We start from the raw sequence: 20,505 nt of genomic DNA on the forward strand, positions 1-20,505 counted from the left end.
ACACACAAAAAAAAGTAGTTAGAAAGAATGAATAAGACCTGGTATTTGACAGCACAACAGGGTGACTATAGTCAATAATTTAATTGTACATTAAAAGAGTATAATGGATTGTAACTCAAAGGATAAATGCTTGAGAGCCATGGATACCCCATTTTACATGATGCGATTATTTCACATTGCATTTCAGTATCAAACCATCTCCCATACCCCATAAATATATACACCTACCATGTACCCACAAAAATTAAAATAAAAAAATGCCTCGGGATTTAGGTAGGGAGAGAGCATTCTAGTCTTCCTGGCACCTTGGGACCTTAGCCTGGGGACCTAGCCCTTGCTGTAACCTTTTGGCCCCCTTGGGGAGATAAGAATTTTTTTATCCTTTAAAAAAATTGTGGTACAATACACACACATAACATAAAACTTAGCATCGTAACCATTTTTAAGTACAGTTGAGTTATATTAAGTACATTCACACTGTTGTGCAACCATCACCACCACCCATCTCCAGAACTCTTTTCATCTTGCAAAACTGAACTCTGTACCCATTAAATAATAACTCCCATTCTCCCCTCCCCGTCGCCCCTGGTAATCATCATTCTACTTTCCATCTCTATGAATCTGACTATTCCAGGAACCTCATATGAGTAGACACATTTTATTATCCTTTTAGAACAGACACGTTAACTAGACACATAGCTACAGATCTGATTCTCATGCTTATATTAAGGGCAGAATGCTTCTAAGGAAGGTGAAAGCACAAATTCTTTTCCTTTATGTCATATACATTTTCAAGACTCAGGAGGCCAGGGCTTTTTACAGGAGCACTGAGAAATTCAAGGAAATGTTATTTCCCCACAGTCCACGTGTACAAACAGTATGACGGTTGCAGGCTGGCCGATGATAGCAGGTTCTCGGCAAGCACAGAAGGCAGCCACCTCCAAGGAAGCAGAGTCTCTCCCTCTCTGCCTGTATGTGACACAGTTGGCCACTCTGGCCACAGACTTTTCATTGGTCAAGGGTGATCCTGAGACCAGTGAGCCAGCTCAGACTACTGTGCAAGCCCCATCACTTACCTGACAGGTACCAAGGAGCAAAATCTTGTCTTGTATGATTCCAGAGCCTTGACACAGTCCAACAGCCATCCAGCTGGCAGCTACCTCAGGCCTGCAGCTCCTCACTCTGAGTCCATAAGTGGATTTAGGAAGGGGGATGCAGGGGAGAGGACTTTAAGCCAGCCCACCTCAGGGAAGGACCAGGAAAGGGTTAACTAGGAAGTGACTATGGAGCCCAGTGCTGAAAGCTGAGAAGCCGGTCGTCAGATACCTGGGGGATTTGGAGGTGCCATCCCCAAGAGGGAACAGCACAGCCTCTGGGAAGAGCTGCTTTTAGCTTCCATTGCCCTGTTCTGGGCACACACAGCAGGTGCTTCATAAATAAAGATTGTCAAATGAATGATGGCTGCCTATAGGAGCAGAAGCTATGTGGGGAACTCCTTGGCTGAAAGTTCTGAAGCACTAACAATCCAGTCCCCCTTCACCCCATTATTTTCCATGACTCCCCTCAGCCTGCACTCCATCCTAGAAAGACTCATTAGTTCATTCATTGCATCTGGAAAACTGTAGCTCAGTGGCCCCTCCTTTGCACACACTGGCATACCCTTCCCAACCAGGCTGACTTCTTCACCTGTGCAGACTGGGCCAACCCTCAAGGCCATCATTTCCCCTAAAGCTTCTAGGAAGCACCCTTTCCAAGCCCAGCCAACTTTTTGTTTTTAAATAAATATATATTTCTTTTGTTTTCCCAGCCATATGGTAAACCCCTGAGGGCAGGGACCATCAGTTATTATTCCTTAACTGGAGACAATGTGGTGGAGAGAAATGGTTCTCAAACTTTAGCATGCATCAGAGTCACCTGGAGGACTTGTTAAAGCAGACGTTTGGACTAGAGTTTCAGATTTGGTAGGTTAGGGGCTGGCCTGAGAATTTGCATTTCTAACAAATTCCCATGTAATTCCCATCTGCTGGTCCCAGGGACCACACTTGTTGAGAACCATCAGTACAGAAAGCACATGGGTTCCAGACCCAGCTTAACCTGGGTTCCAATCTAGGCTCCAAATCTTACTGCACCGTGTGAGCTAGGACAAGTCCCTTAGCCTGTCTGGGCCTCAGTTTCCTAAGGACACAATAATGCTGATTTCACAGACTTACAGAGGAACCCAGCTGTCATGGCAGGTGCTTAATAAACGCCTATTACTGACTGTCTCAGTTACACATTGGTGCACCCACTGACTGAGCCAGGTTATTTCCCCAGTTAGGGGAATGAGCAACACCTCAACACCCTCCTCCCCTACTCCATCCCACCAGGGAACCAGTCTCTGGGGCAGCAGAGGAATTTTACATGATTTCTCTGGCTTCAGTAGAAAAGGTGATGCTTCTCTCCAAACCACTGGGGTTGCTCTTCTAAACAGAACTTCTGTAGTCTCTGTCCTCTGCCCAAGCCTCAGAGCACTCGCATCATTAAATAATTACCTCCTCAATGACACACTGGATAAAAACAATCTGCAAATTTAATATATTCACCAATTTGAAATTTTAGTGTACAAATTTTAGCTAAAAAATAGCTTTTGGCTCAACATGGGGCATGAGGAGACACTTTGGCAATGTCGTCTTACAGCAGGTAAATGCTAGGTACTGGCTGTGAGTCTGTCTCCATGTTTCTCTCACTCCTAACTCTCTCTCTCACACTCTCTCTCCATTTCAGGTTTCTGATTGCCCTGAGTGAGAGGTTCTTCTCTGGCCAAGTACCAGAGAAGGGTCTTCTACAGAATCACAGTCTCACATGTAGCCACACTTACCTCCATTTATACAGCAAGTTTTCATCAGTGAACAAGTGGTTTAGTTTGTTTGTGCTGCTCTAACAAAATACCATAGATTGGGTGACTTATAAACAACAGACATTTATTCCTCCTAGTTCTGGATGCTGGGAAGTTCAAGATCAAGGCACTAACAGAATTGGTGTCTGGTAAGGACCCGCCTCCTCATAGGTGGCCGTCTTCTCACTGCAAACTCATGTGGTGGAAGGGGCAAATGAGGTCTCTGGGGCCTCTTTCATAAGGGTACTAATCCCATTCATGAGGACTCTGCCCTCATGATGTAATCATCTCTGGATGGCCCCACCCCCTAACATCATCACCTTGGGGATTAGGATTTGGGAGTGGGGGGTACATAAACACTCAGTCCATTGCAACAAGGAAGTCAACTATATACATTATGTATGGACATGCACTCAACCAGCCAAGTCTAAGAACAGGGGATTGATCATCAGAGAAATGCAAATCAAAACTACAATGAGATATTATCTTACCCCAGTTAAAATGGCTTATATCCAAAAGACAGGCAATAACAAATGCTGGAGAGGACATGGAGAAAAAGGAACCCTCGGACACTGTTGGTGGGAATGTACATTCGTACAACCACTACGGAGAACAGTTTGAAGGTTCCTCAAAAAACTAAAACTAGAGCTACCCTGTGGTCCAGCAATTTCACTGCTGTGTATATACCCAAAAGAAAGGACATCAGTATATTGAAGAGATATCTGCACTACCATGTTTGTTGCAACACTGTTCACAGTAGCCAAGATATGGAAGCAACCTAAGTGTCCATCCACAGATGAATAGATAAAGAAAATGTGGTACTTATGCACAGTGGAGTACTATACAGCCATAAAAAATGAGATCCTGTCATTTGCAACAACATGGGTGGAACTGGAGATCATTATGTTAAGCAAAATAAGCCAGGCACAGAAAAACAAATTTCACTTGCTCTCACTTATTTGTGAGAGCTAAAAATGGAAACAATTGAAGTCATCAAGATAGAGAGTAGAAGTACCAGAAGCTAGGAAGGGTGGAGGAGGGGGGTAAGGGAGGAATGGTTAATGGGTACAAAATTATAGTTAGATAGAATGAATAGGATCTAGTATTTAGATAGCACAACAGGGTGACTACAATCAGCAATAATTTATTGGTACATTTTAAAATAACTCAAAGAGGGCCCAGGCACAGTGGTTCACACCCGTAATCCCAGCAATTTGGGAGGCTGAGGGAGGTGGATCACCTGAGGTCAGAGTTCAAGACCAGCCTGGCCAACATGGTGAAACCCCATCTCTACTAAAAATATAAAAAATTAGCCGGATGTGGTGGTGTGGGCCTGTAATCCCAGCTACTCGGGAGGCTGAGACAGGAGAATCACTTGAATCCAGGAGGCAAAAGTTGCAATGAGCTGAGATCGTGCCACCACACTCCAGCCTGGGTGACAGAGTGAGACTCTGTCTCAAAAAATAAAATAAAATAATTCAAAGAGTATAACTGGATTATTTATAACACAAAGAAAAGATAAATGCTTGAGGTGATGGATACCCCCTTTATTCTGATGTGATTATTATACATTATCAAAAGATCTCATGTACCTCATAAATATATCCACCTACTCTGTATCCACAAAGATTAAAAAAAATAATAATAATTAATAAATAAATAAGAACAGGGGGCTTGCTCTGCAGACACTGCATCCAGACAAGTCCCGCCTCCCACCACATCACACCCCCTTCCAAATGGATAGCTTCCACTCCCGCTTTTGTCTTCTTCATTTATCCCACCCCTGCCTAAGCCCATCCCTGTATCTCAGAAGGCTGCCCCTATAGGAACCTGGACTCTGCCACCTTCTTTGCTGGATGACCTTGGGCAACCAAGGTTTTCTCTCTGCCTTATTCTCAACTTGGTAATAGCAAGCATACTACCTGCTTTAAAGAGAGATGGTGACTAAACCAGACAATGTAATAAATGACTTGGCACTAGGCAGGAACTCAATCCATTATTTAAAAAAAAAAAAATCCGTGAGTATCTTGGGATTTCAGACAAGAAGCCCTTGGCTGACCTGAAAGTGGAAAAGCTTGACTCGAGTGTCTCCTGTGTGCCAGGTTTTCTCACGCACACTCTCCATAAGAGAGAGGTTATTCTTCCTATTTGACAGCTGAGGCTCAGGGAGGCTACTGGCCCAAGGTCACACAGCTGGTCAGGGATAACGCCAGGACCTAAACCTCCCCACTACAGAGTTTGGGTTTAGGCAGGCTCTGCTCAGGGGACAGGAGCTGAAGTCCCTCTGTGGAGAGGGGAGGAACATACAGGAAATGGGAAGTTACTGAGCAGTGCCCTCGCATCACCTGGCCTCAGCCCCAGCACTAGCAGGACCCTCCAGGCCCAGACCGCTGAGGCCGTGCTATGCCAGCCAGAGGTATCTGTCAAGGTCCTGGCCGGGCCAGAGAGCGGAGTCCTCTTTGGCTGAACCCTGAGGGACAGTCTGCAGCAGTGTGGCCCTGGGCAGGGAGCAGGTTCAGTCAGCACACCTTATGGGATTCCACAGCATTGGGTCAGACCCAGAGCTGTCCCCATGCTGTTCACACACATTTCCTTCCGTCAGCAGTGGCAGCTGTCTCCAAAGCAAATCACTGCAGGGTCATTTGTGTGCCTGCTTCACCCACGGGGGTAAGGCCTCAGGAAGCAGGGCCCCCTCACCCTCGAATCTTCTCATCTGACTCCGGACGGATGCCAGTGACAGAACTAGGCCTTTCTTTCGGGTTCTAACAGAGAATAGGCAAAAGGCACAGATACACAGGTTTCCCCAAAGGTCTGTTCTTTGGGCCTTGCACTCCCTCCTCAGGAGTCAAAGTCTCAGAGGCAGAAAAATCCTTGGTACCCCCAGGATCCCTTTGGGAAGTGGTTAACAGCACAGGCTTTGAAGCCAGGCCTCGCTGAGTTTGTCTGTTTTCTCCACCAACTCCCCCAGCTGTGTGACTAGGGAATGGGACTTAACCTCTCTGAGCCTCAGTTCTCCCGATAGTTGTAACTACTAGGCAGGGTTACTGTGAGATTTAAAACACGTAAAGTGGTTGGCATGTACTAAGCACTCAACAACTGTTGGTGAAACAAAAAGGAGAAAATCTTATCACCCCTGCCCCCTCAATAATCTTCCCAGAAAGAGAGCAGGTTTGGGGATGACCAGCAGCTTGGGAAGGGAGCGAGGCTTGCTTGAGAAGCCCTAAGTGGGTAAGCAAGCTGAAGGCAAATACTGACTTGCTCTGGGTCACAAGGGGCATGTTTTTTAAAAAAAGATACTGGCCGGGCGCGGTGGCTCAAGCCTGTAATCCCAGCACTTTGGGAGGCCGAGACGGGCGGATCACGAGGTCAGGAGATCGAGACCATCCTGGCTAACACGGTGAAACCTCGTCTCTACTAAAAAAATACAAAAAAACTAGCCGGGCGAGGTGGCGGGCGCCTGTAGTCCCAGCTACTCCGGAGGCTGAGGCAGGAGAATGGCGTAAACCCGGGAGGCGGAGCTTGCAGTGAGCCGAGATCCGGTCACTGCGCTCCAGCCTGGGCGACAGAGCAAGACTCCGTCTCAAAAAAAAAAAAAAAAAAAGATACTGTGTGGAAGAAAGGAAGAGGAGATATGAGATACACACAAAGGAGAAGACCACTGGGGGTACAGGAGAAATGGGGGATTTTACTAAGTTTCTGCTGTGAGTTGTGTGAATTACACCTCTTCCAGCTCTCTGTAAAGAGCTCAGTAAAGATTCCTTTTTTTAAAATCAATGGACTGGGAGTTGGCTCTTTTAGAGGATGCAAGGAGATGCTGAGTTTGACCTTAAGTGGCCTCAAGGGTATAGAGCAACCAGGACATCCGTGGGAGTTATCCTTCTGAGTTATGTTACTGTGGCGAGGGTGATCTTGGACCAAAACTTAAGTGGGCAAAAACAAGAATGTTATTTAATTTCTATATCAAGTCTCCATCCCACTAGGCTGGCAGAAAACATTAACCTTGGGCCTTCTTGGATTTCCTTCCCCACCTCCCCAATTATGTGGTGCCAAGAGACTGGGGAGGGTTCATCTTGTTCCTGCCTTACCCTTCCCATTCAAATATGGCTGAGGGTCCCCTGCCTCTGTCATCTAGAGGCCCTGCCCTGGGACAAGAAGACTTTTCTTCAAAACAACCCTTGTATGTGAGCCAGGCACAGTGGCTCACACTTGTAATCCCAACACTCTGAGAGGCCAAGGTGCAGGGGAGGGGATCCCTTGAGGCCAGGAGCTCGAGACCAGCCTGGGCAACACAGTAAGACTCCCATCTCTACAGAAAAGTAATTCTTAAAAACCTAAAAAGCCCCTGGATGGATTTTCTGACACAGTCTACACACAGCCTGTCGTTTCTGGTGGCTGTCCCCCAGCCACCCCTACAACAGACAGGCAGGGAGGCTGGGCACAAGCTCCCTCTCAAAAGAACTTCTCTACTTCCCTCCTCCTGACGTGGGGCAGGATGGAGATGAGACAGGAGATCACTTCTCCCTCCCAGGTTTCAGTTAAGGCATTTTGTCTCTACATCAGTCCTCTCTTTTACCGGTTCTACAGTTTTCCATGTTCCCCTGTGGACACAGGCTTTGAGCACCTGAAGGAGATGGAAAAGGACCCATCTTTCCCAGTCAGTGATGGTCGCCTGAACTTAGGCTCTGTACTTGTTCCCCACTATTCCATAGTATAGATCACACCATGAGTTTTGCTTTTGTCTGTTTTTAACCAGCCCACTGTTGATTGTGATTTTTGAAAGGGTTCATTTCTTAAACTATCACCCCACTCCATTATGTCACCATTGTCATTGTAATGACCCTCTCTGCCAAGGTCACTGGAACACTGGCACACCTAGTCAGCCAGATAGAAACAAAGGCACTAAGGCCAGAACAACATCAGAGCTGGAAGGGACATTTTTTTTTTTTTTTTTTTTTTGAGACAGGGTCTCGCTCTGTTGCCCAGGCTGGAGGGCAGTGGCCTGATCATGTCTCATTGCAGCCTTAACCCCCCTGGCTCAAGGGATCTGGAAAGGACTTTTCTGAAGCTCTGTGCCAGTCCCTTTGCTACACCCTGTCTGAGGCCACACCCACCCAGTAGCCGGTGAGTGTGAGAATCCAATCCCGAAAATCCAGCCCTAGTTTTCATTTTGCCAGGAGAATGGCTGGGAATTCTCAGAGGGGGGTTACCCTTGCTCAAAGCAAGCTCCCAGAGTCTGACCTTCTTCCAGCCCCTAGCAAGAGAAACAGGAGGCATCGCTGGAGGTGGGGAAGCACTAGAGACCCAGCACCTCCCCACAGAGGCAAGCATAACCTTGTTACAGACATAAATGATTTTGTATGCGACACACTGCTCTGCGTCTGTGTCTTGGACATCTTCCCCTGCCAGTAAGCATAACTCTATTCTCTGCGCTTGCTCCATAGTATCCCATAGTACAGACAATATCTGGTTTTTGTCTGTTTGGGTTTTGTCTGTTTGAACCAGCCCCATATTGATGAGCATTTGGGCTGATTCCAGGATTACAACCCATATACTACAAAGGAAGTCCTTTCATGCCCCCGTGCGCACCTGACTCCACACTTTTCAGAGTAATTCTCCCACCCACACGGTGGGCAGTGTGGTGCATGTCCTCAATGTAGAGCTAGGTGCAGGGAAAGATGGAATTTGTCCACAGTCACAAGTAAGTTTGTGCTGGAGATGGCAAACACGGGTCCCCAAGACTCCAGACTTAACACTTTCTTAGTCTCAGGTGATGCTCCCTTAATACCAGACTTGTTGTTTATTTTAAATGACCCGGAATAAGCAAGTGTGAGGGTTGCACCAGGCAATGTGGGGTGAGGAAGAGGCCATTAAATAACCCTGATTGATCGAGGGGCTGTCGTGTGTGGTCACCCAGGGGATGAAGCAGCTGGGACCATCTCCCCTACTTGCAAAGCACATTCACACCCATGATCTCATCTTAATCCTCTGGGGTCCATATTATTATCTTTTCCACTTAGAAATAAGGAAACTGAAGTGCAGAATGGTAACTTGCCCCCAAATCACACAACTAGTAGTGGTAGAGCCAGGACTAGGAACCCCGTTCTTTGAAAGTGAATATATTATTACTGCTAAAAAGAAAGATAGCATTGCTGAAAGTGTGAAAAACTGATATTGTAACTACAAAACAAAATAACAACATTGCAGAAAATATATTTTTAAAAAAACTTGAAAGCAAGAAAAATAAACTAAAAGAAAAAATCTTGCTGGGTGACCATGGGCCTGTCATCTCATCTCTCTGAACCTCAGCTGTCTCATTTTTAAAGAAAAGGAATGATGATAAGCACAGCGACGGCAGCTAATACATACTGAGCACTGCCTTACCATATTTCCAAGTCTGACCTTTCCCTGCAGGCTTCACGCAACCATACATATTTCATACGGCTATAATCATGGGAAGCACAATTTTGTTTGCCGTTTTTCACCTGACACTATCTCGTAAACTTTTTCTATTGACTACACAGACTCAGCTAGCACCGTTCCAGCGGCTGCATTTTCCCAGGTTAATTAACCCCTGTCCCTGGTGCAGGATATTTACTGCCACCAAGTTTTCACTATTTTGGCTGATGCTGCAAGAAACATCTTTTGGCTTCAGAGAAATTCTCCAAAGTCAGAGACTGAGGCTTTCAGACCCTGGACCCTGCTCTCCCAAGGCTGTTCACCTAACCCCATCTGCCCTCTGCCTCAGGGCCTGGGCAGAGTCTTGGCCTTGCTGAAGCGTGCTGGAGGGGCTCACCAGGTTCAGCAGCCTCAGGGCAGTCTCAGTGAAGCTTGTAGGCAAAGGAGCTGAAGGGGTCTTCCTTTGGTGTTCCCCTGACCCTTCCTGAGAACTTGCTCATTTATGCTTCATACCCTATCTAGGAAAGTTCTTCTTAAATCTAACCCCCAAATCCCATTTTCTGTTCTTTCTACATACGATATAAACTTCTTTGGGGCACAGTCTCATGAGAATCTCTCCAGAACGTATAGGAAGGCATAACGTTGTCTGTACAATTTCATGGTGCCCTCCAAATGTTAAGCCTGTTCCAGGTCAGGTTAAGAATTTCAGTCTCCCTTCACTGCCTCGCATCCGTCTGGCCAGATGCGTTTCTAAAGCTCCTCTTTTTCAGCCTGGGGCCGTCACCCATTCTACCCACTGGTCTGCCAGTCGCTGTAGGGTTGTCATGTACCAGAGGCATGAGTACAAATGATGGGGGTGGGGACGGGGGACCTGAGCAGCTGGGGTCAAGCTATGCTTCCCTGCTTGCTGGAACTGAGACCTTGGGGAAGTCATGTTACTGGCCTCCCTTCAGCTCCCTCGCAGCTTGGTTTTCCTCATCAGAAAAATGGAAGTGATTAGAACTTGTACTTAGCAAGAGTGCTGGGAGATCCTCGTGTGAAAGTGCCAGATAAGCTGTAAAGTAGTACCTAGGATTGCCCCACCTGGGACCACTTTTGAAAACGCCCAAGCCCCACCCCCCACCACCACCAACACAAGGTAACATTCTGCCCCACTTTTCTCGTCCATGTGGGGTGGAGACTTGCGCCACTCTGCCCCCGTCCCTCGGCTCTCTACATCCACCGCACCACGCCCAGGTGAACTCACGCTAGGGACCCTGAACCCGCCCCCTCCAGGCCATGTGGACCCTTCTCTCCTCTTCTGCACGCCCCACCCTCCTTTCCTACCCAGACTCCAGTGTGCCCACACCCCACTCCCCATCTCCGCCTGCCCTTCCCCTCGCCCCCAGCGCACGCGCGCATCGGGGCACTCACGAAGCGACCCCGGCAACATCTGCGAGCACGCGCCTCCATATCTGGAAGGCGGGCGCAGGCGTGGCAGGGCGGGTCGGGTTCCTCGCGGTCCCCACGGTCCCGCAGGTGGTGGTGCAGGGCGGGGTGCGGGAGACGGAGGCCGGCGGGGCGGGGCCCGGGAGGGCGGGGGCCTGACGGCCGGGCCGGGCGGCGGAGCTGCGAGGGACAGAGGCTCGGGAGGCGCGCGGAGCCAGCGGAGCCGGAGTCAGCGGAGCCCGAGCCCGCGCCGCCATGCCCCTGGCCTTCTGCGGCAGCGAGAACCACTCGGCCGCCTACCGGGTGGACCAGGGCGTCCTCAACAACGGCTGCTTTGTGGACGCGCTCAACGTGGTGCCGCACGTTTTCCTACTCTTCATCACCTTCCCCATCCTCTTCATCGGTGAGTGCGCGCGGCGAGCAGCGGAGGAGGGGACGGGAGAGCAGGGAGGGAGGAGGAGGAGGCGCTGCGCGCCGCACCGCTCGGCGTCCCCTTCCGGCCCATGACAGCCTCGTTCCCGGGGTCCCCTGTCCTGTGTCCTGCCCGCCGGTCCCTGCATTCGCACACCAGCTCATCCCTTCACTCCCCCGGTGCCTCCGATCCCGCGCCAAACACAGCTGACGTTTGTGACCCACGGGATCGCCAAGTTTTGCTTCTGCAGGGCCAAGAGCTGGGATGGGGGAAAGGGAAAGAGGAGGTCTCTGCACGCGGTGGGGAAGTGGAGAGGGGTCGGGCCTCATCCTCCGTGGCGCAGCTTAGGGAGCCGGGTCACCCCTCCCGCAAGGCACCCTCCCACTCAGCCGCAGCTGGGCCTAAGGAGGAGGGAAGCCTGTGCTTCGGAGCCTGGGATGGAGGCCCCGCTAACCACTATGCTTTCACCGGGCTGAGCCGCGCAGTGGTCCGTGATCTTTGACAGTCCCGGGCCCGCGCCCTGGGCGAGGAGAGGCGAGAGCTAGGGACTTGGATTCCCTTCCCCCGCCACCCAACCCAGGCATGTGTCTCCAGAGCGCAACTTCTCAGGCTCTGCGCAAAGTAGCTCAGACTTGCCGACCCAGCGACCCCGGCGTCCTTGCTTGCAAAGTTGGGGGCCACGGCTGGGACAATCGTGCGTGACTCTCCACTGAGGTCCCCCCGCCCCCATCTCTCTTCAAGACCTTGGCTCTTCCAGACCAGTCAAGTCTATCAACTCATAGGGTGTCCCCTGCCTCCCCAAAACGTGTTCATTCACTTTAAGAAAAAAAGCAAATCTTAAAATTCATGTACAGCTTTGGGGAAGAAAGGAAAGATTGTCACAAAATTAGATTTACAAGAGGTTGCTGCAGAAGCAGAGTTGCTAGTTATTAACAAACACAGTTAGACAGAAATAGAAAGAAAACATACAAAATATGTGCTCGTATGTGCATCAAAAATAAAAAAAGAACAGCATTTTCACTTCTGTTCTCAACCAAATGGTTTATTAACCTGATGACTTGTCACACAAGAAGTTAGCGTGTATAATGGGGTACCTTGGCAGGGCACAGGGGCTCACGGCTGTAATTCCAGCACTTTGGTGGGCTGTGACAGGAAGATTGCTTGAGTCCAGGAGTTTGAGACCAGCTTGGGCAACATAATGAGATCCCCCTCTTTCTACAAAAAATTAAAAATTAGCTGAACATGGTGATGTGCGCCTGTAGTCCCAGCTACTCAGGAGGCTGGAGGATCACTTTAGCCTAGGAGATCAAGGCTGCAGTGAGCAGGGGTCGTGGCACTGCACTCCAGCAGAGGCAACAGAGCAAGACCCTCTCTCAAAAAGAAAAAAAGGTGTGGTGGGGGGAGGTACCAGCATAGGACCAGGCTGAATGAGTTGGACGTTTAGTTTGTGTGCACCAGCCTTGGGGATTCTCATGTGTAGGTGTCACCCCCACCATGGTCCCAATGCCCAAGCAACCTTCTGGGGTTCATGCACCCTCCTCCTCCTCCAAGTGGGCAGGCATCCTGCCTCTGACTGTCTTTCCCTGCAGGATGGGGCAGTCAGAGCTCCAAGGTGCACATCCATCACAGCACGTGGCTTCATTTCCCTGGGCACAACCTGCGGTGGATCCTGACTTTCATGCTGCTCTTCGTCCTGGTGTGTGAGATTGCAGAGGGCATCCTGTCTGATGGGTGAGTGACTGTCTGAGGACTCAGGAAAGTGAATCTGCTACAGGGTACTTCCTGAAAGGCCGAAGGAGACGCTAGCTCACCTGCATTCCACAAGCCCATATCTTTTGTTACTACATCCAGCAATTCAATGTCTCCTATGTGCCAACCTCTCTGAGCTGGGCATTGGACACAAGTGAGTCCCAGGCCCTGCCATCAGTCCAGGAGAGTGGAGGGAGCATGGATCTGCATGCTAAGTCCCAGTGAAATAATGCTAGAGCGTATTAGAATGCCACAATTCCAGTGGAAAGTGCCAGGTCTCTTCTACAAGCTGCCGGAGTTACCTTCTTGGAAAAAAAAAAAAAAAATCTAAGCATGCCACCCACTCTTGCATAAGACCTTTCCTTGATTCTCAGCTGTTTCGAAGATGTGGTCTCAGATCCTCAGCCCACCATCCAAGGTCTTCACAGTCAGCCCCACCTGTCTCTGGCCTCATTCCCTATGCCTACGTTCCCTTTGGGTCTCACAGCACACTCCTCCCACCTCTGGTACAGCACGGATCATACTGTATGTTAAAGTTTATGTCTATTTGCAAAACTGTCTTCTGAGTCAGAAAGGCCTAAGAGTTAGAATCTGAGTCTTGTTCATCTTTGTATTCACAGTGCAAGGCATGTGATAAACATAAACATTATTCAGTCCATAAACATTTATTGGGTCCTTAGGAGAATAAATGAAACTGTGTTACAAATAAATACTCTGGGAGGCAAGAGGAAGGCAGAGTTGGGCAAGTTCCGTGGTTGAGAGGGCTTTGGACCGGAATCTGGAAGGGTGACTAGGTTTCTGACACACAGAGGAGGAAGGAGAGAGAGAGCTTGTGGTGCCTGAGGGAAGAGAAAAGGCACCAAAGAGAAAAGCAGGTAGGGCTAGGGAGCAGCGCAGGGGCTGGAGCATTAAACACAGGCTAGGGAGCAATGGAGGCTGAGGCTGGGAACCCAGGTTGGGGCATCTCAGGAGGACTGTGAATCCCAGACTGCATGTTTGGGTTGGATTTGGTCAGCAGTTTGGAAAAGAAGAGGGATGTCATCAGCATAACACTTTTAGGTGAGAACCTGAGGAGGTGTTCAGCGCAGGCTGGAGGCAGGGAGAAGCTAGAGGTATAATAGAAGTGGCACTTAGCATTGATTGCAGTAGTCTAGGTGAGCGATAACTGCAGACAGAAATGGTGTGTCAGCAGTCGAGGACAGAAGAGGAGCTGGAGCAGCCATCTCACTAAGGAAGAATCCAGTAAGCAGCAAGAATGAGAGACTGCCAGGAGAGGGAGTGATGGAGGAGAGGGATATTTGGCTTGAGTATCTGAGGTCCAGCGCCCCCTGAGCTGCAATCAGACTATCCAGACTGCACTCCTGCAGCACTGCCTGGCTCCTGTAGTTGGATGGCAGGGGATAGGCTCCCTCATCCTCCCTCCCGTTCCCCACCTTCCCTCCCCCAGTGTCCCTGCATCCTGGCTTCAGCAGTGATCTCTGTAATACCTGCTTGCCTTGGAGGCAGCAGTTCTCCCTGCTTATCAAAGTCCCCAGACCAGCAAGAAGACCAGAAGGCATACTGCTACACAAGCAGGTGACAAGTCCGCCTCCACCCCCACCCCTACACCCCTTCCAAAGTAGCACAAATGCCACAGCGAGCCCTCAGATGTTAAATACTCACCAGATGGTGACAGAGGAAGACACCCCGCCCTTGGAGAAGGAAGACCTGGGTCTTTAGAAAGCACTTCTGCTGTGTACCAGCTATGGGACTTTGGACAAGTCATTCGGGCTTTCTGGGCCGCATAAGCATTTATAAATATACGATAAAACATTTTAGATGCCAACTTAAAAATGTGTGAGAAAGTATAAGGTGTTTCAAAATTATTTCAAGGAGTAAAGAGGCAAGAGTTTTGAAGACCCGTGGGCAGAGTGGTGGCTGTTCCCAGTGTGACCATTCATGACTGCTCTCTGGCCTTGTGAAACAAGCATCATCGTCCCTGGCTTGGCTGCCTCATGGGGCTGTGGAGGATGAACTTTGAGCACGGACAGGGTGCAGAGCCGGGAGTGGCAGAGCACTGGGCAGACTGTGTATTCCCAGGATGTGGGAAACTGGAATGAATGAGTCCAGGGACGCCTTCCTGCTGGCTGTCAGCAGCCCCTCCTGTGTGTGGCTGCTCTGCTTTAGCTCAGTGCAAAGGGCCATCTCCCCCCAGGGCACAGATCAGCTTGAGCTGAGTAATTGTCATTTGGTCTTTGTGAGCTCCTTCCCCCAGGGATGGCAAGCTTGAGTGAGGGCAGGAAAAGAGCAGACAGGAGAAATCACAGACCCTTGTGATACCCCTAGTCTAATCCAGCCTGGGTTTTCAGAGCTGTCTGGAAATTTAGGGGGCAGGTGGGAGTGGAGGCTGATTAAGGCTGCCCTGATTTGATTTAGAGTGAGCCTCATTTAGTGAATAATTAAGCCATCTTAAACCTGTAGCACTTCTCCTCTTCCTTTGGGTATTATTTCTGTGCGTGATGCTCTGAATTCAGAACAATCAAAGCAGGATAAGTTAGTGAAGAAGATTTTTTAAAATAACTACAATATTTTCCCAGACCACCATACACTGGATAAAGCCTGTATATAAAACTTTACCTAATTTCTTAACTAATTCAGTTTGTATTATTTAACAAAGCAACTAAAAACTATTCTATGAAGCCGTGCCATGAAATATTTAGTTCAATTAAGTTTAATCCTCATCTTATTTCATCTTATAAAATTTTAGCATTTCTCCCTCCTATTGCAAAAAAAAAAAAAAAGCACTTATATCAACATATGATAAAACATGTTTAGATGTCAGCTTAAAAATGTGTGAGAGAGTAGAGGGTGTTTCAAAATTTTTTCAAGGAGTAAAGAGGCAAGAGTTTTGAAGATCCCCGGGAAGGGCGTTGGCTGTGCCCAGTGTTGCCATTCATGATTGCTCTCTAGCCTTGTCTCTCTTGTACTTTCTATATTACTTTGAAGACCTTTTGTGGAGAATATCCACTAAAGAATATCAATATTTACCATTTCATTAAACAAGAAATGTGGAGTTTGCCTTTTCAAGTTGGTTTGGTGCTCATTGATGTTTTCAGGGACACAGCCTCTTCCCGTCTTTCCACACCATCCTCTGTGTGTCAGCCTATCTTCCCCATGGTCACAAGGTGGCTGCCTAGCTCCGGGAATTGCTTAGCATGAGCAGACACGGCATTCTCCCGACATGCCTCTCCTTTATGAGGGAGATTATTCTTTCCTTGACATCTCACTGGCCAGAATATGTGGACCAACACCGGCAAAGGGGTATGGAATTGCATGACTTCTTAAACCAATCGCCATCCATTCCCCCTGGGGCTGGGTACATTGCTGCCGGAGCAAACCTGTGGTCCTCCTGGCACAGAATAAGGGGAAGATGCTCTTTGGTGGAGAGCCCACATTGCCTTTACACTTGCACCTCAGTCCCACCAGACCCACTGGGGTCACAGGATGGCTCTCCTCATGTCCTTCCTTCTTCTCTGTTGAACTCTTATATATCCTTCAAAGTCCAACCTGGTGCCACCTCCTCTAGGAAGCTGTCCTTGGTTGCCCACCCCCTCCTTTGTCCTCTCTCAGCCTCTGTCCATTGGCGGTATCACTTCCCTAGCCTGCTGACTCCAAGAGTTAGCTCTGAGCATGGCAGCCTCCTCCCTACCATCAGCGTCTCAAGGGCAGGGACCCTTGGCACACTGGATAGAAGTAGCCTGGTGGGCAACAGCAGCACTGAGGCATCAGGCTGTAGCAGGCCATCTGGGAATGGAATGAGTCCCACAGGGCTGGAGCAGAAAGGGCAGGCTGGGCAGCTCTGGTAAAGTGGCTGGAGGCCACATAGCCTGGGCCTTTCGTTCCAGGCTGAGCAGAGTGGGTTTTGCTGTCTGCAGGAGAGAGCTGTGGAAGGGCATGATCATGACTAAGTAAGGTGACCCTCTTCACCAGGCACAGGGAAGACTGAGGCCTGGGAGGAGGCTCTGGCTGCCTCTGGGTCTCACCCCCAGACCAGGGTCCACCCACTTAGAGGCCTCTGTGAGTGAAAAGAATATGAGCTGATATTGACTGCCGCATTCCCCATCCTGAGGGAGAAGACAAAATCAGGACCTTGGAAGTGCCTCTTCGTGCCTCAGTTTCCTCAACCATAAAATGGGAGACTAAGAGTACCCACTTGATGGGGTTTAATGAAGATTAAGTGGGTTAATATATATCGCATGCTTAGAACAGTGCCTGGCACAGGGTAAATGTTCCATAAATATTGACTCTCATCAGTTTGTTATCACAGCCCCGGGGAGGGTGCCAATGCTGACTTATGCTGTTCATGTTAAATGGGACTGTCACTGGTTGAGTTGTGGCATACAGGCCCCTGCACTGCTCAAGAGATCCCAGCGACCCTTGTGCTTAGGGCTCAGCACACAGTAAGACCTCCAAATATCCAGCTCTACTCCACGTACTGGCAGCTCTGCCCAGCCTATACTCCAAATATGCCCATTAACTAAAGGGCCCTGCAGCCTATACAGTGATGCTATAAAAGTTCAGTGTTCAGCCTTCGGAATTCAAGGTCTGGGCTGCTCTGTCGCAGTACTTAGAACGTCCCCATCCTGTCTATTTCTCTCTCCCATCTCAGGGTGACTGAATCCCGCCACCTCCACCTGTACATGCCAGCCGGGATGGCGTTCATGGCTGCTGTCACCTCTGTGGTCTACTATCACAACATCGAGACTTCCAACTTCCCCAAGCTGCTAATTGGTAAGTGAGGTATAGGAGGGAGGGGCATTTCTTCAGATAATGTTTCATTCATTTCTTCAGATAATGTTTACTGAGGACTCACCATGTGCCAGGTACTGCTCTAGACAGTAGAGATTCGGAATAGAAGAAGAAAAAAAATCTCTGTCTTCATGGAGCTTACAGTCTGGTGAAGGAGGACAGATGGGCAAATACAGTGAATAAACAAACAAACAAATAGGTAGTGGTGATGCTATGAAGAAAATCAAGCTGAGTAAGGGGTAGGGGCAATGGCCATGTTGCTATCTACACAGGATGGTCAGGGAAGGGCTTTGGTAAATGTGGGTGTGCAGGTATTTGGGGGAAAGTGTTCCCTGCAAGGGGAGTGACAAGTGCAAAGGCCTCTGATAGGGATAGATTTGGCAAAGATGTCACTGTGGGCAAAGCCAAATGAGCAAGGGGAAGAGTGGGAGGTGAGGGCTGGCGCCAGGAGAGGAGAAAGGAAGAGTCACTGGCTCTGGGCCTGAGCACCTGGGTGAACTGTGGCATCAATAACTGATGTGGCAGAGGAGGGGAAGGTGGGCTGTGGTGGGATCAAGTTTTCTATTGGGGCATATCGAGCTTGAGATATCACAGAGACAGCCAACTCAAGTGTCAAGTTGGGCTTTCATGGGGAGGTCAGGCAGGGTAAGAGCTACACTTTCAGGAGGTGGGCCTTGTAGATGGCATCTAAAGGCTGAGCCTGGGGCCGGGTGCCCTGGCTCACACCTGTAATCCCAGCACTTTGGGAGGCCAAGGTGGACGGATCACCTGAGGTCAGCAGTTTGAGACCAGCCTGGCCAACATGAGAAACCCCCACCTCTACTAAAAATACAAAAATTAGCTTGGCGTGGTGGCACACACTGGTGGTCCCAGCTACTCAGGACACTGAGGCAGGTGAATCACTTGAATCCAGGAGGCAGAGGTTGTGGTGAGCTGAGATCGCACCACTGCAGTCCAGCCTGGGTGACAGAGCAAGACTCGTCAAGAAAGAAAGAAAGAAGGAAAGAAAGAAAAGAAGGAAAGAGAAGAGAAGAGAAAAGAAAAGAAAAAAGAAAGGGAGAAAGAAAGCTTGAGACTGGAAGAGGTCACCTGGGGAGAGAAGAGAAAGGCTCTGGGACCAGAACTTCAGGTTTGCTAACATTTAGAGAGACTCAGGAAGGAGTGCCCACTTAGAGCTTCTGAAATGTTAAATACTGCAGGACTGGGGTCCCAGGCAGAAGCAACAGGATGATGGTTGACATTTACTGAGTATGTGCTGTGGGGCAGGCTCCGTGCCATGTTCCTTATATTCATTGTCCCACAGGCTAATTCCCCCAGCCTCCTTATTGGTATTGTTAATATCCCCATTTTCCAATGTGGACCCTGAAACTGAGAGGTTAAAAATAATAACGGCAAATACTCACTTTGTACTTACTGTATGCCAGGCCCCATCCTACCTATGTGATATGTATTAACTCATTTAATCCTTTCAACAACTCTATGAGGTAGGTACCTTTATTATTTTCCCTTTACATATCAGAAAACTGAGGCTCAGCGGTTAAATAACTAGCACTAATCTAGCTCGTCAAGGGGCACAGCCGGGAATCTAGCATCCGTGCAATCTCCTAATCATTTCTGACACTGTGTGTCTAAGGGCCCTCAGACTCTGTCCTTGGGGCAAAGGTATCAGTCTGCAGGTCGGCCTCTGTATTGGGGTTCAGCCTGTGTGTCTAAGGCTGGGGCTGTACATCTGGCAGTTAGACTGTGTTCACACTGTGTCATTAAGTCGGACTAATTTTTAGGAATCACCGCATCGAATTGACATTTGGAGTCTGGCACGCTCTGTGCTAAGCCAGTGACACTGTTGTGTTCAGGGAGTACAGGGTGCTTCTTGCACTAATCACAGGTCTGCCTTTCTGTAGAAGGTGGGATCTGAGCTCCATCAGGATTATCCAGGTGATCCCCCTACCCCTAACCCAGGGCCCCCCACGTGAGTATGAACGGAAGCTGGGGGAAGCAGGTTGAGAGGGGAGAAGTTAAATACAGGCTTCAGGGAGCCACCCTGCTTCCATTTCTGAAGCAGCTCCTCGTCTGTAGAGAACCCTTCACTAACCACCAGGGCCTGGCTGACCAGTGCCCTCTGGAAACACCCTGTGTGGACATCCGAGGAGTTCATTTTCTCATTCTCCAGTAAAAACATAATGTTCTCTCTTTAAAGCACAAGCTATCACCCATGGATGGATTTGTCCTTTTCTAAGGAACAAAGACTAACTCCCTCCATTCCCCTTGTTGGAGTTATCTTCCCTTGAAAGGAGGCTCCACAGAGCCAGAAATTCTAGAACAGGGAAAAGTGGAAGGGACGCGCCTGTGAGCTGCAGGGACAGTGGGCAATGCATATTGGGAGAATGGCTGGCCCTCTGAGGAGGCTGATGTCTGACCTGGGTATGGAGTCCCACAGAAAGGGGACCTGTGGTGCAGCTTACATTTTTCCATGAAGGAACCATGATCCTGGAACCCAGATGAAGCCAAGGAAATGTTCTCTGAAAGTCATATTTGAGCTGAGAACTGAAGACACTAACTGGAAGAAGGGAGGAAAGAGTGCTTCAGGTAGAGGGAACAGCATGTGCGAAGGCCCCAAGGCAGAAGGAACAAAACACATTAGAAAATTCAGAAGAGGCCGGGCGCGGTGGCTCAAGCCTGTAATCCCAGCACTTTGGGAGGCCGAGACGGGCGGATCACGAGGTCAGAAGATCGAGACCATCCTAGCTAACACGGTAAAACCCCGTCTCTACTAAAAAAAATACAAAAAACTAGCCGGGCGAGGTGGCAGGCACCTGTAGTCCCAGCTACTCAGGAGGCTGAGGCAGGAGAATGGTGT

The 20,505-nt window shown here is 49.1% G+C and overlaps 1 protein-coding gene across 3 annotated transcripts in view; it reads left to right on the top strand.

Annotated features, from left to right (window-relative positions):
• The first annotated feature begins 10,896 nt into the window (after positions 1–10,896).
• Positions 10,897–20,505, top strand: part of ABCC8 (ATP-binding cassette, sub-family C (CFTR/MRP), member 8) — a 100,758-nt gene continuing 91,149 nt past the window's right edge. For 2 of the 3 annotated variants that reach the window (XM_011992945.1, XM_011992946.1), the window contains exons 1-3: positions 10,897–11,102; positions 12,701–12,842; positions 17,509–17,630. In XM_011992945.1, the coding sequence (XP_011848335.1) occupies positions 10,955–11,102; positions 12,701–12,842; positions 17,509–17,630 (412 nt within the window). In that variant the 5' untranslated portion in view covers positions 10,897–10,954. The remainder of the gene's footprint in view (positions 11,103–12,700; positions 12,843–17,508; positions 17,631–20,505) is intronic. The other variant, XM_011992944.1, reaches the window with a different exon arrangement.

This window comes from Mandrillus leucophaeus, unplaced genomic scaffold (assembly GCF_000951045.1).
Source record: "Mandrillus leucophaeus isolate KB7577 unplaced genomic scaffold, Mleu.le_1.0 Scaffold420, whole genome shotgun sequence".
NCBI lineage: Eukaryota > Metazoa > Chordata > Mammalia > Primates > Cercopithecidae > Mandrillus > Mandrillus leucophaeus.